The sequence below is a fragment of the Alternaria conjuncta genome (assembly GCF_024043145.1).
Source record: "Alternaria conjuncta strain BMP 0040 chromosome Unknown scaffold_7, whole genome shotgun sequence".
NCBI classification, from domain to species: Eukaryota; Fungi; Ascomycota; class Dothideomycetes; order Pleosporales; family Pleosporaceae; genus Alternaria; species Alternaria conjuncta.
Window position 1 is genome coordinate 205526 of NW_026250096.1, and position 13563 is coordinate 219088.

Genomic DNA, 13563 nt, shown 5'->3' on the forward strand with positions numbered 1-13563 from the left:
ATCGATCGCACCTCCCAGTCACCACAACCACCGCCGGCGTCTTGGATGAACCGGACAGTAAACCTTACGGCTTCGGGACAGGCCGTAGACCACTGACCGCCGTCGCTAGTGCCTGCCTGATACCGCACCCTACTCGGAGATTTGCAAGCTGGCACTCCTGTTGTTGACCGCCACCACATCAGCTGAAACTCACTCTCGTCTGTCCACTTGCTAGCACATGACTGCGCGACCATTCGTCGGGAAGTAAGGTCGGTCAATTCCGGTGCCGCAAGCGCTAGAGTCTCCTTCCACTACTCAGCCGAAAAAAGCTGAATCGGGATGCCGATCGCTTGATAGTTCGTCTATGGCTTTTGTCCACGTCTCTGTTTGGAATGGTCGCGAGTTCAGGTCGCCGTTCCTGTCTATCATGTTATCGACCGCCAGGGTTGCGACATCTTCGACACGTTCCCATAGGGAGACAGCCGAAGTGAGACCACAACGACTCCCAGGCAGCCAAAAGCGCTGAAGCCTGAAACGTGGCAGGCGTACCCTCCTCCTGGCTACACGTTGCTTTTGGACTTTTCGCAGTGTCGCAAAGGCCATCCATGGATCGTCACAGGTGGGTCTAGTTAGTCGTTTCCTCATGGAGCCAATGGTGCTACTACGCTGTGGGTCTTGAGGACCGCTCACAGATCATTCCTTGGACTTGTCATGCAGTGCTCGATACCCCTCTGTCAGTTCTTAGCGAAGGTAGCGCAGAATCCGTCTGGCACTACCCTCCACAAAGGAAGTCACGACCAATGAGCAGTCGGACATTTGTAGCCATCAGAGGTCTGACGATATCAAGATCCGGACGCTACTCACATCATCCCGATGCAGGCATGGGTTCGTCCGCCCTTGAGGAAGCCGCAGGACACTGTTCGCCGAGTGCATATGCTGATCAACACACCGTAGCTGCTAGCGATCGTCGCCACGCAACTGGCTCGCTGCTGCTTGCCATGGCCAAGATCCTGCGTGGGGAGCATTGCGCCTCCCAGATCAACAGCAAGCTACGTTGAACTTACTTTGTGAACTCCGTCCGGCCCTGGGATTCATATTCTCCCCGTTCCCATCTTTTCCACATGGTCATACACACACTTATTCATCATGCCTAGCCAGATACAAACATTGATCGGAAAGATCAGGAGGAAGCCGACGCAAGCCAGCGATGGCCGAACAGCGGAAGCGTCGAGTGGCATGAAGAACCACCAGAAGACTGGCATCGTCAGCGATATTAGAGGTCTCGGTGTTAAGGATGCCAAGTTCGCCCTCGATGCCATTACGACACTAGCATCCGGTGAGCCTCTGGACGACAAAGAACTTCTCCTCGAGAAGGGAGTTCAGATGCTACAGGGTCTTCCTCTGAACAGCGGTCTCAGTGCAAAGGTGTCGGATGGTTTCATCAGCATGCTCTGGAATGATTTACCACACCCAACACCTACGCATGCCGGCCCATCGGCACGATACCGGAAGCACGACGGCTCAGGAAACAATCCCCACAACCCTGAAATGGGCAAGGCAGGTTCGCCATATGCGCGAAATGTACCTCCCACCAAACCGAAAGGTAAGTACCCTGTTGCTATCATCCCATGCGAATCAGGACTGACAACTTCCCAAGGGCCAAATTTACCTGACGTTGAAGACGTATACGAGGCGCTTCTCAAGCGCAGTGGTCCTTTCCGCGAGCACCCGTCTGGTCTGAATCGCCTCTTCTTCTCCTTCGCAACCATAGTCATACACGAATGTTTCCAAACCTCTAGGACAGATCCTTGGATCAATGAGACTTCGAGCTATGTTGACCTCAGCACCCTGTACGGCAATACAGAGAAGGAGCAACATCGCGTGCGAACTTACAAGGATGGCCTGATCTACCCAGACTCAATCGCCTCAGAGCGCATCATGATGATGCCCCCTGGTGTAGTCGCAGTACTGTTGATGTTCTCGAGAAACCACAACCACGTCGCGGAGTCGCTGCTGTCAGTGAACGAGGACGGTAAATACAAACCGTGGGATACTCTGGACGAGGCAGGCAGGAAATGGTAAGTTTGCTGTAGTCCCTGTACGCGATATGAGCCTAACTCGATTTCAGGCAAGACGAAGACATTTTCCAGATCACGCGCAACATTAACGTCGGTTTCTTTGCTTCAGTCGTACTGAAAGACTATGTCGCTGCCATCTTGAACACACCACGAGCCAACTCGGAATGGTCTCTTGATCTTGGTAAAGAGATCAAGCAAGGCGGCACACGTGTCGAGCGCGGAACCGGCAGCCATGTATCCGTGGAGTTTGCTGTCCTTTACCACTGGCACGCTGCTCTCAGTGCCGCGGATGAGACATGGATGGAAGATATCATCCGTTCCGTCTTCCCTGACATCCGCCACATCGACGATGTGACAATCGAGATGTTCCACCAAGTCATGAAGGTATACGGTCATGACTTGATGAGCAAGAAGCCCTGGGAGTGGACTTTTGGGGGCCTTGAGCGAGGCGCTGACGGCAGGTTCAACGATGCCCAACTTTCCGAGCTTATCAAAGACTGCATCGAGGAGCCTGCCCATGCTTTTGGTGCCCACGGTACCCCAGCCAGTCTAAAGGTCGTTGACCTCATGGGCCAATTGCAGGCCCGTGAGATGTTCAATGTCTGCACGCTCAACGAGTTCCGCCGGTATCTTAATCTGAAGCCGTATGATACGTTTGAAGATTGGTGTTCCGATAAAGAGACAGCACGAGCAGCCGAGCTGTTGTACGGCCACATGGAGAACATGGAACTCTACCCTGGATTGATGGCCGAGTGCACCAAACCTGCCATGCCGGGAAGTGGTGTCTGCCCTGGTCAAACGACTGGTCGAGGTATCCTGGACGACGCCGTCGCATTGGTTCGCGGTGATCGTTTCCTGAGCTACGACTTCAATAGTAACACCCTTACGCAGTGGGGAGCGGCTTTGCTGGCGGAGACAACACCCGGTGCATACGGTGGTGTGTTTCCTAAGCTGCTCTTCCAGGGTCTTCCGGGTGGATTCAAGGGAACTTCCAGCTACGCGCTGCTGCCCTTCTACACTCCCAAAGCAGCGAAGGAGATTCTTCAAGGAAATGGTGTGCTTGAAAAGTACGACCTCAGACGCCCTCCCAGCGATTACGACATCATCAGCGTCCAAACTCAGGAGGGTTGCAAGAAAATCTTCGAGGATCGTGAGAGTTTCGTTGTCATGTACCAGGCAGCTATTCGCAACTGTACTGCTGGACATGACTTCATGATCGGCTGGGACGAGCAGAAGAAGCATGATGAACGCTCCAACATTCTGCACAAGGTGTTTTTTGAGGAGGGCTTCGAGAAGAACATCAACGAGTTTTTCACGACCAACGTACGCAATCTCATCAAGAAGAACTCCCTCAAAGGCGCCAAGGGCAGGATGAGCATCGACATTGTCCGTGATGTTACCAATATCACGCCAATCCTTTGGCTCGCTGAGCGTTTCGCACTCCCGCTGAAGACACAAGAGCAACCTAGAGGCTTGCTCTCCGTCCACGAAGCTTTCCTAGCGTATCTCGTACTATGTAAGTAACCAGTCTAGCGCTCTTGAATATGCAACAGGTGCTAACCTCCGCCCAGTCATGTACCAGTCCTTCAACATAATGCCCCATAACGAATGGAAGCTGCGTGCAGGCGCTATGCAAGCCGCAGCCCCTCTCCGATCCATCTTCGAAACCCATCTTAAGACGCAAACTGGACGTCTAGAAGGTTTCGTCGACTGGATGGCCAAGGGCTCCGCTTTCGAGGTAGGCCCACACGCCGACCGCATCTACCATGCATTAGCGGACACCAAGCTGCCCATCGGAGACATGGTCGGTGACTGCATCGGTATGGGAGCGCCCGTCGCCGGAAATCTGACACAGCAAGCCAGTCTGCTGATCGACTTGTTCCTATCTCCTGGGTACGAAAAGTACAAGGCAAGGATCGTCGAGCTATCGCACATGGACCCTACGACCTCGGACCGCGAACTCCAAGGCTTCGTTTACGAAGGCATGCGCCACGTTGGTGTTGTTCCCGGTCTACCTCGCGTTGCGACGCGCGACATTACCGTCAACGACGGCGTCCGCGGCCCTGTTTCCGTCAAAAAGGGCCACACGATCCTCATTGCAACTTCCAAAGCCGCCATGGACCCCGTTGCGTTTCCCAACCCTGAGATCCTAGACCCGCATCGCCCATTCAAGGAGTACACACTGCTCGGCCATGGCCTGCACTTCTGCTTCGGCGCCCGCCTCGTAGGCCCGTCTCTCGCCGCGACGCTGCGCGAAGTTTTCAAACTACCAAACGTGCGGCGCGCACCGGGCAAACAGGGTCGTTTTACCGTCACGGAGCACAAACTCGCCGGCATAACGATGCGACATTATCTTGATTCGAGCTCGAAGGAGAGTCCCATCCCCACGAGTCTACGGCTGCACTACGATAGCGAGGATGTTGTTGTTGCGACGGGTCTCAATGGCCATCTTACCAATGGCCATGCGAACGGGGGACTGACGAACGGACACACGAATGGGCTTGCCAATGGGCATACAAACTTCGCTTCTAATGGCCATGCCAATGCAGGTGGGGATAATGAACATGGCAATGCGTATACAATTGCGCCTTAGGGAGGTGTGGGACCTGAACCCAATTCGGCACCAGGACGCCCGTCGGTGTCTTCCTGGTCAGTGTCTTCGTCGTCGTCGTCGAGCGAAAGCTCTGATCTGAGGCGCCAGCCAGGGATTTTCTGTTGCCGGAGTGCGCGGGAATAATTTGCTAGGAGATGTCCGCTGGTAGTCAAGAGTTGGGCATGACTTCGTTAGGGTGTTATTGTTTGTGACGATACCATTGAACTTTCTGTTGGCTTAGTTGTAGTGTTATAAAATCAGCTTGCTGCAAGTTGTTGTCGAATTCAAGCTTCAAGTTGATGTCAGTCGTGTTGTTATGTTGGGAATGTGGCTTAAAAGGTTCACATATCTGGTGTCGATAACTAGCCAACCTTAGCCCAGCCTTGCACTGTAATATACGGCTGCAAAAGTCCAATGTCTCTATTAGGTTACGTGTCTTTAACAGTCATCAGTATCAATCGTACCAACACGGTGGTCTAGTCATCAGCGTACACCGACAAACACAAAGCCACCCCCATATTACAAGGTATTACTATGCACCCAGTCTTTTATGAGAACGATATTATCAGATAATCTGGCAAATGAATCTTTCCGATCTCCATATAAAGACGACTACACGTCTCACGCAATGAACGCCATGCTACCCAGCCTATCGAAACACAAGAAACCCGACCCTTACAAAAGACAAGACAGAATGCCAAAGTCACAACTTCACAGCTACTCAACTGAGCCCAACACCGCGTCAAGCCATCCTGGGCAATGGCGGAAGTGAAGTAGGATCCCATCTTCTCTCGCCCTCCATGTCAACATCATCATCGCTGTCTTCCTCACTAGCATCCTCCAACGCCTCCCTCCTCTCCATCTCATCCACATCCATCATGTCATCGCCATCATCCTCGTCATCTTCATCTTCACTACCCAAAACAGGTCTGTCATGGACGTCTGGCAATCCGCTACCCCTCTCGCCTTTGGGTCGGGCTCTGAGCGCACTTCTGCCGCCCTCCCAACGATCCAAGCGACGCAGGGCTCTGCTTAGCATCTTAGCGCGGTAGTACGACTCCTCGCCATGGTCGTTGACTTCGCCGCCAAAGTCGAGAGGTACGAGGCCGGAGGGCATGGGCGGGGGTGTTTTGGTGCCGAGTTCGTATTCGGGAAGTTGGGCAAATTGCGCGTGCGATTCTTCGTCTGTGTCGTAGCCGTCGGCCATGCCTTTGCAGCGGATCCAGCTGCGCATAAAGGGGTTGGCTTTGCGGCGGCGCTTGGCCGCGGCGGCGTACTCGATGCGAATACCTCGGTCAAGAATGACGTCGACACGTCGCCTCCTGTATTGCTCGACAGCTAGTTGGTGTTGTGTAAGGGGACGTGTTCGTTTGTGCGAGGGGTCGGAACCGTTGAGTGGGAGGTAGAAGCCGTGTGGTCCGTTGAAGGTGGGTGCGGATGTGGAGGGGGACTGGCCATCTTGCGAGTGTGGAGCGTCGAGTTTGGTCTTGAAAGAACGTGCGGCTGGTGTTCCTCCGGCGCCTATGCCTGATGTGCGATTGCGCGACCAGTTCCCGCGGCCGGGGCCCTTGGGCGCAGGAGACGAAGCCGGTCCGTCCTCGTTGAGGAGGGTATTGATGCGCATGTTGGGCGTAGCCACCTTCTTGGCTGTGTTATAGACGCTGTTCGGTGGAGACGCAGACCGAGTACGGTCAGTGTCTGAGGGGTAGTCTCGTTCGATGATGGATTTTGCAAGCTTGCCTCGTCCTCGTGCGGAGCCTGGTGTTGTTAGATCGGTGTCGCCGCAACGGCTAGAGAGCAGCATACCATGGGAAGGCGATTGCCTGTCGCGTCCAGGTGTCCAAGCACCATCATCGGCGGCGATGGAGAAGACTGGGTTCTGGTTGAAGCCTAGAGGTGGGTCAGCTACAGCCGGACGTGAGCGGAGTCACAGGTAAATAGCAGCACTCACCCTTCTTGTTGGTACGCTTGGGGCCTGTCACGACGGGCGCCATGTCGCTTGCCAATATAGCTGTCCTCTCCTTGCGCTTAATCTCACCAAAAGTCTTCTCTTCGATGGAGTCGACGTTCTCCAGCGCCTCCTGCTCTGGCGAGAGTATGTCAAAAGGCGGGCACTTGATAGGGAACTCAGCCGTAGTCGGATCGTCGGCCGGGCCCATCTGGCCGGGACCAAAAGGGTTGCTCTCGGCAGCCTCCTTGGTGAAGTCGCTCTCGAGATACCACCACATGAGCCAGAGGAAGGCCGTGGCTCTGCTCTTGCTGCTCAGGTTGGAGCGCATGACGAGGTCGAAGAAGTCGCGCGGCGGGAAGAAGTGCAGCTCTGAGATCTTGGGGGCGTATTGCGACAGGACGAAGATGAGGTTGACGGGGTTGGTACGCGGGACGGAGGCTGCCATGATCTCCTCGATGGTGCTGGGCTGCTCCTGGTCCTCGGTGGCACCCTTGAGGATGGACTTCAGGCGGGGCGCGTCCTGCAGCTGCTTGTAGGCATTCGGGTCTTGGTGGGCCTGGAGGGAGGGGATGGAGTGGTAGGTGCGCAGCTGGGCGCGCATCTCGGGGAAGACTGTGGCAGGTTAGGGGGGCTCGAGGAGGGACAGCAGGTGGCCTACAGTTGAGCGTCGTGTTCATGCGGCCGACGTTGACGAGCAGACACACCATGGCCATGTTGATGGCAGCCGGGCGCTCCGTCAGCAGCTTGTCCTTGAGGATCTTGCTGCACTTGCTGCTCTTGGCCATGGCGTCGAGGTAGATGTCGGCGAAGGTGTGGCCGCTGGTGCTGTCCGACTGCTTGGTGAAGACGGGCCGGTCGTCCTCGAAGACGAGCTTGAGGAAGTCGAACTGGATGTCCTTGCGCCACAGCGGGATGCCGTCGTCCTTCTTCAGGTGCTTGATCTTGTTGCCGCTGTAGACGGACGACACGCTGCCGTTGGCATTGCGGCGCGTCGTCGTCGTCGTCGCCGTGTAGTACGGCCTCGCCGGGTCCGTGTCGTTGACGGGGCGGGCGGCGTCGGGCCCATCGCCGCCAGCGTCGCTCCCATCGGGGACAGGCGTGTTGGCCTGCGAGGGCGAGGGCTTGGAGTCGTCCATCGGGGGGTCGGCGGCCAGAATGTGTCGCAGGCTGTTTCTCGTGTCGGGCTCGTCGGGGCGCGCAGGCAGAGGCGCCGTGGCAGCCGCTCCGTCGTCCATGGCCAAGTGCTCTGTGTCTGGTTCCACTAGTCCTGTGCTGGCCCGCTGTCGCCTGAGCGCGCGTCTCGAACAAGCAGGCAGGCGCGTCGCAGTCGTCAATCGCCGAGAGGGAAGCTGCGTCTCAGCGCGGAAAGCGCATCCACGCCCAAGCTCAGACCTCGGGACGCTAGGCCAACGCGATCCCATCACGAACATGGTCAACCATCACAGTAGTTGCTAGCAGACTTCATTTCATTCCTAACCAATTGCGCAAATGCAGTGCACCACGCATACATCAAAGTAACCAGGATATCTCAGCAAAAGTTGCACAAAAAGAAAGCTCCAACACGCGCCGCGCGACTGCCGAAGCCAACCTGTCGCCGAAACAAAGAAAGTCGCCTGCTGCAAGCAAGGGGCGGGGGTATGCAACGCGAAAAGCATACACAACTCCCAGCGAGTCGCCTGCTCCATCTCGCCAAACGCCTGGTATCGCTGAATATCCGTACAACACGCAAAAGAAACCCCAAATCCCGCCTCTCCGGCGCTTCCAAGTAACCAAAGATCCGGCCCGTGGTCCTGAATTAAGAATCAAAAATTAGACTGAATTCTTGGTGCATCGTCATGTGTCGTCTCTGTCGCGAATCGAGCCCAGGCTTGCTCACTCGAACGCCGTCTCTTCTCGTACCATTAGAGGGTTGTTGGTGTTTTGTGAATACATTCGTGCATCCATCCGTCCATCTCCGCGTGGAGGGTTGGATCCACCCGAGCCCTTGCGTTGGCCGCCCATGCCCATGTTCATCAAAAGCATGCCGCTCTCTCGTTTTCGTTGCCGCTGTTCGCGAGCTCCGCTAGACTGAACAGCGCCGTTCAAGCTGCCGTATCCCTCTCCAGAGTGATATGGCTGGTCGTAGGCTGGCGCATCGTAGCTGGGTCGCATGGGAATGAATCCCGAATCATAGCCGTTGTATTGGCCTTGCTGCTGTTGGCCGTACTGCTGCTGCTGCTGCTGTTGATACTGCTGCGGGGGCTGTGGGGGCGGATAGTTGGGAGCGCTATTCCCTTGATAGCCTTGAGGCGGTCGGTCCATACGCTGCTGGAATGTCGTCTCGTTGTATGCAGGCGTTGGGAGGTCTGAGAACATCTGCCTCCGAGGAGACCGAATCGCGTCGTCCCCCAGGTGAGAAGTGTTGTTCCGGATCTCGTGGATCGGGGAGCTTGCTTCATCGAGAGCAGTACCGAAGATATCCGTGTAGTCAGTCAGGAAAAAGGATATCAACGGGGCCGGAATGTTCAGAGTCGGAGCAAATACGATGCCAACATTCCTCACGGTCATCTTGTTCACCCCGGAATTGTCGACAATCTCAATCAGGAAAGACGCCATGTGTCGCAAGAGCTCAAGGTTAGGCCTAGGTAGCTTGTGTACCAGAACGTTGAAGCTCTGGATCTTTTTGCTACGCTCGTCCATATCTAGAATGTGTCAGCCCATGATCTACTAATCAACGTCATCCGGATAGACCACTTACCGAGAACCTTGAGAAAGTCAAGATGCAGTTCCCGAGTTAGAACAGAGGCCGGCAGTTCTCGCAGGTACAGCTTGAGAAGCGATGCGACGGCGTGAACGTCATAGTACTGCCCGTCTAGCAACCTGATGTCACCTTCGTTGTTGAACCGATCGCGCAGGCCCTTGATAACAATATTTGATCCACTGAGCCGGAAGATGCCCTCTTCGCTGATTGCCTTCTTTGCTCGCAGATACTCCAAGCATCTGTAGACGACAGCTGGCAGCGCCACGTTGACACCGTCAGGCTGCGTAAACTCCACAGCTTCCATAAGTGGAATACCAAACACACTGCGGCCCGGAGGCAGGCGATGTTCTACAGCTGGCTGCAGCGGAGTGCTGACCTGGACTGGTGCGAGGTCAGAAGAGCCGCCACGACCTCTAAAGCCGAATATGCTACGTTTCTTGTCTTTGACGGTCGTGGGTCCTGAAGCTGGTTTGCTGCCCCAGCTCTCAGAGTCCTTGATGGGGGTTCCGTTGCTTGGTCCTGAGATGGCAGGATAGTGACCTGAATTATCTTGAAGGAAGGACGAATCCTTAGGCGACCCCCGTGACGGCTTTTCTGCCATCATGTCACGGTGATTGGGTCCGCGAACGGGAGCTTGCGCTTGCACCGTGTCGTCATAGCTGAGGCCTTGCAAGCGATCCTGCTCTCCCATATCAGGGCTTTCTCTCCGCTGAGAGCGTGCCGAATCTTGGCTGGCCTGCTGCTTTTGAAGACGCGTAGCAGAGGGGACGCGAATCTCGACTGGCGAAGTTTCGTCTGGTATGTCGACATGTTGCAGAAGAGCCTCGACCCAAGCATCTCGCTCTTCGTCGTTCTCTGCACACAGCACATGGCGCACCAAGCTCGTCGAATCTTTTCGCTTTGGCTCCAAGATGAGGAAGGCGTGTCGATATTGGTTATCTTCAGAATCGTCCCGTCGTTGTGGCGATTGGTTTGACTGCTGTTGTGACTGCTTCCCAATCTGTGCATTTTGCAGCTTGATCGTTCCCAAGTGCGCACCACCCTCGCCCTCAAAGTACCTGAACTCTGAGCCATCCAGAACAAAGAATCGCGCTTTCCAGCCTCCGAAATTCTTGCCACGCTTGGTGAGGTAACCTTCCTTGCGCTGCGTTTTCTGAACAGACACTATCGGACCTGGTGTGGGCTCGGGGGCCAGTCTATCGCCAGCCTGGGCGCCTATTACATCAGTAGACAGGTATTCACAGACAATCAATGCCGTCTTCTCGTTCATGGGAGTTTCCAGGACAGTATCAAAGTATTGGTTGAGGGCGACCCGGCGAGCGTCAATCTTGGCAGGCGCATGTCCTCCGAAGAGAGCACGGTCTGGAAGTCGTCCCTGAAAGTCGCACAAAGACCTCAGCTGAGAGTCTAGAGAAGGCAGCGTAGCAATGGTCTTTTCCACACGCCACAGCTGTTTGTTATCAGAGCGGGCGTAGACGGCAAGAATAAAGACAGGGTCCTCCTCCTGCGGCTTGGGGGCGAGCATGCTCATACGTGATGGCCGAAGGCGAGACGAGAAGACCTTTACTTGAATGGAGGGCAGTGCATTCGGGGGCAGCAAGAGTCCAGGGTACTGGTCTGACACGAGTCCGCGGTAGACGTGTTCTGCATCCGGAACATCGTTGAGGGTAGGGCTGCTCGATGGTGATTCTGGACTGGGCTGTGCACCTGGTACAGTCAGAAGGCCCGTCGATGCCTCTTTGCGTAGCTGGTTAGGCTGCTGATTTTGGTTGACTGGGGGTGACTGATACGACTGAGGTGTGTTTGGTGGGAATGGAACTTGTTGCTGCATTGCCCGAGCAGCCGACTGGTGCGTGGTAGTCGGCGACATGGGTGGTGATGCGATGGACTGCTTAGGATTTCTGGGCAACGGCGATCCGAGTGGCCTGTCCGTGGGTCGGGGGCTGGAAGGTAGACCTGGACTCATGAGTGGGGATGCGACGCTCCGGTTAGCCATCATAGAACTGTCGGAGTTTGCAGGACTAAGAAGAGCATTCAGAGAGTTGGCTGGCGGGTGACGGGGAGAGAGTGGAAGGCCCGATTGCAGCGCATTGAACTGACGCGGCGAAAGGGGAACCGGGACCGCCTGAGGCTGATCGCCTGCTGGTGTTTCAGAAGGCGTCGCTTGTTTGCTCTTGCTTTCGCTTTTCTTCTTCTTCGACTTGCTTCGAGCTTCCTCATCTTTCGAATACATGGCCTCACGGACCCTGTCATCTTCCTCTCGAGTCTTTCTCCTTCCTCGCAGCTCCACGACAGGTATCTCATCCACCTCCAGTATATCGTCGTAATCAGAGTCGACATCGTCGCCATGCACGGCCCGGTGGAGATGTGCGCTGGTCGTTGTGGGTTTCGACAGGTTGAGTGGAGCTGGCGGTGCCTTTCGCAGAGGCTGCGGAGTCTTTCTTGGGGGTGATTCAAAGCCATCGCCGCCGACGACAGGCGTAGCTTGGATCAGCGATATCTGCGGAGGCTGGAGCTGTGAGCTGCCCGGGACGAGCGTCACGTCTGAGGTGTTCTGGGGAGGAGTGGCTGGCTTCGGAGCTTGCGCTGGGGGCTGAGCAGCATCGCCGGGCTGCAGCAATGTAGAGTCGAGGCCGAGGCCCCTGCTACCAAGGCTAAGGGGTTGCACGGAGTAGTCTGTAGGTGAGTTTACGGCTGACGAGATGTTGGATGCCGTGGAATGAGACGGCGACGTCGCTAGCTGTGAGTCTGGGATGAGATGCGGTGCGGGGTGCTCTTGCGTCAGGGGCGATGTCTTGTGCTCGGTGGCCTTGGTGTCGCTGGGCCGAGCGGCGTCACCAGGTTGCTCACCGAGGGCTGGCGACTGGCTGGTCTCGCGTTCCACGACCGAGTCGAACGTGTCGGACTTTTGCAGCGAGCCGGGGCCGGGTGGCAGCTGCTCAGCGTACTCCTTGAACTTTCTGCGGTAGCGGTCCTTGTCCTTCAGTGCGCGCTCGAGGTCTTTCTGGAGCCCGATGATCATGGACCGTTGCTTCTCCACCAGCCGCCAGAGCTGCGCGTTGTGGCTGGACGTGTTCTGCTTGTCCTTCCACAGGGCCAGCATGGCGGCCTCGGGTGAGCCTGCAGCGGCCATCAGACTGGCCATGTCTGGGGGGTTGGCGGTGCTCGTGTCCTGCGACGGCCGGGGCGCATGGCTGGCGGGCGGGCGGTTCTGCGAGGCCGTCGACGACAGCGAGGATGCGGCCGAGTCTATCGAGGGGTTGCGGACTGGCACCGTCGGCCTCGTGTCTGGCCGGTTCGGGCGTGATGGTGGAGGCATGGTGACGGGCGAGGCTGGCGGGGAAATGCCAGCCGAAGACAGCGTGGGAGACGACAGCTGGCGGAGTCTGGCATACGCAGACGGCCGCGACGGCTGCGCGAAGCTCGGGGTGGGGACGGTGGGTGGTGTAGGCGGGTGCGCTGGCTGGGTTGGGCGAATGGGCGAGGTATGCTGTTGCTCCTCCGCCAGCAATGCGTCGAGCTTCTCGCGCGGACTGCGCGGTTCGTCGAGGCGTGGTGAGTCGCGGTAGCCCGGCTGCTGGCACGGGGGGCCGCTCTTACCAGTCGAATACAGCGGGCTTGGGACGGGTTTGCGACGTGCTCGGGGCGGGTGCTGCTCGTCCGCCGTGGCCGGCACGTTGTGCGAGCGCGTCGAGTCGTCGCGAAGGCTGCGAATACTGTCCGCGAGCGACGGCGCGGAGAGAGAGTGCAAGGGCGACGGCGGCTGGTGCTGAGCGATGTGATGTGCCGCCGTCCTTTCCTGGAGCATGTGCATGTCTGTATTCGTCGCCGCCATGTCCAAGGCTCAAACGGGCTAGCGGACGACCGGGATATCTGGTCGACGGTATAGCAGACGGCCAGTGGGGATTAGTGTTTCGGCGACGCTCTGAGTGTCTGGTGAATCCAAAGCTGCCACGCTCAGCAGTCTCGTCAGCATCTGGCGTCCCGCGCAGCTTGAGACAAGTCTCCGTCAGAAGGAGCAGCCGGAACAGAAGAGATTTGGGCTTGTCGCCTGCCGGCTTCTCATTCGGCGCCATAACCGCCCTTGTAGGAGCCGGGCCAAAGTCAAGCCTGGTTCCTGCAGCAGAAGCGAGCCCTGTAGGCCGTCGTCTCCATCATCGCCTCCGCACGCCTTGATGGCTGCGTCCCCTCACGTTTTAGATATGCCCAAACCCGTCTGCAT

At 56.8% G+C, this 13563-nt stretch overlaps 2 protein-coding genes across 2 annotated transcripts; one reads left to right on the forward strand and one right to left on the reverse strand.

Moving 5' to 3' along the window:
• Positions 1–1125: 1125 nt before the first annotated feature.
• Positions 1126–4650, forward strand: J4E85_005152 (uncharacterized protein; the record flags this gene model as incomplete). Its single annotated transcript, XM_051469402.1, has 4 exons — positions 1126–1582; positions 1637–2057; positions 2108–3573; positions 3629–4650. The coding sequence occupies 4 exons, from the start codon at positions 1126–1128 to the stop codon at positions 4648–4650; spliced, it is 3366 nt and encodes a 1121-aa protein (XP_051326233.1).
• A 742-nt stretch (positions 4651–5392) lies between these two features.
• Positions 5393–13176, reverse strand: J4E85_005153 (uncharacterized protein; the record flags this gene model as incomplete). Its single annotated transcript, XM_051469403.1, has 6 exons — positions 5393–6408; positions 6457–6540; positions 6602–7213; positions 7260–7888; positions 8478–9282; positions 9339–13176. The coding sequence occupies 6 exons, from the start codon at positions 13174–13176 to the stop codon at positions 5393–5395; spliced, it is 6984 nt and encodes a 2327-aa protein (XP_051326234.1).
• Between the last annotated feature and the right edge of the window lie 387 nt (positions 13177–13563).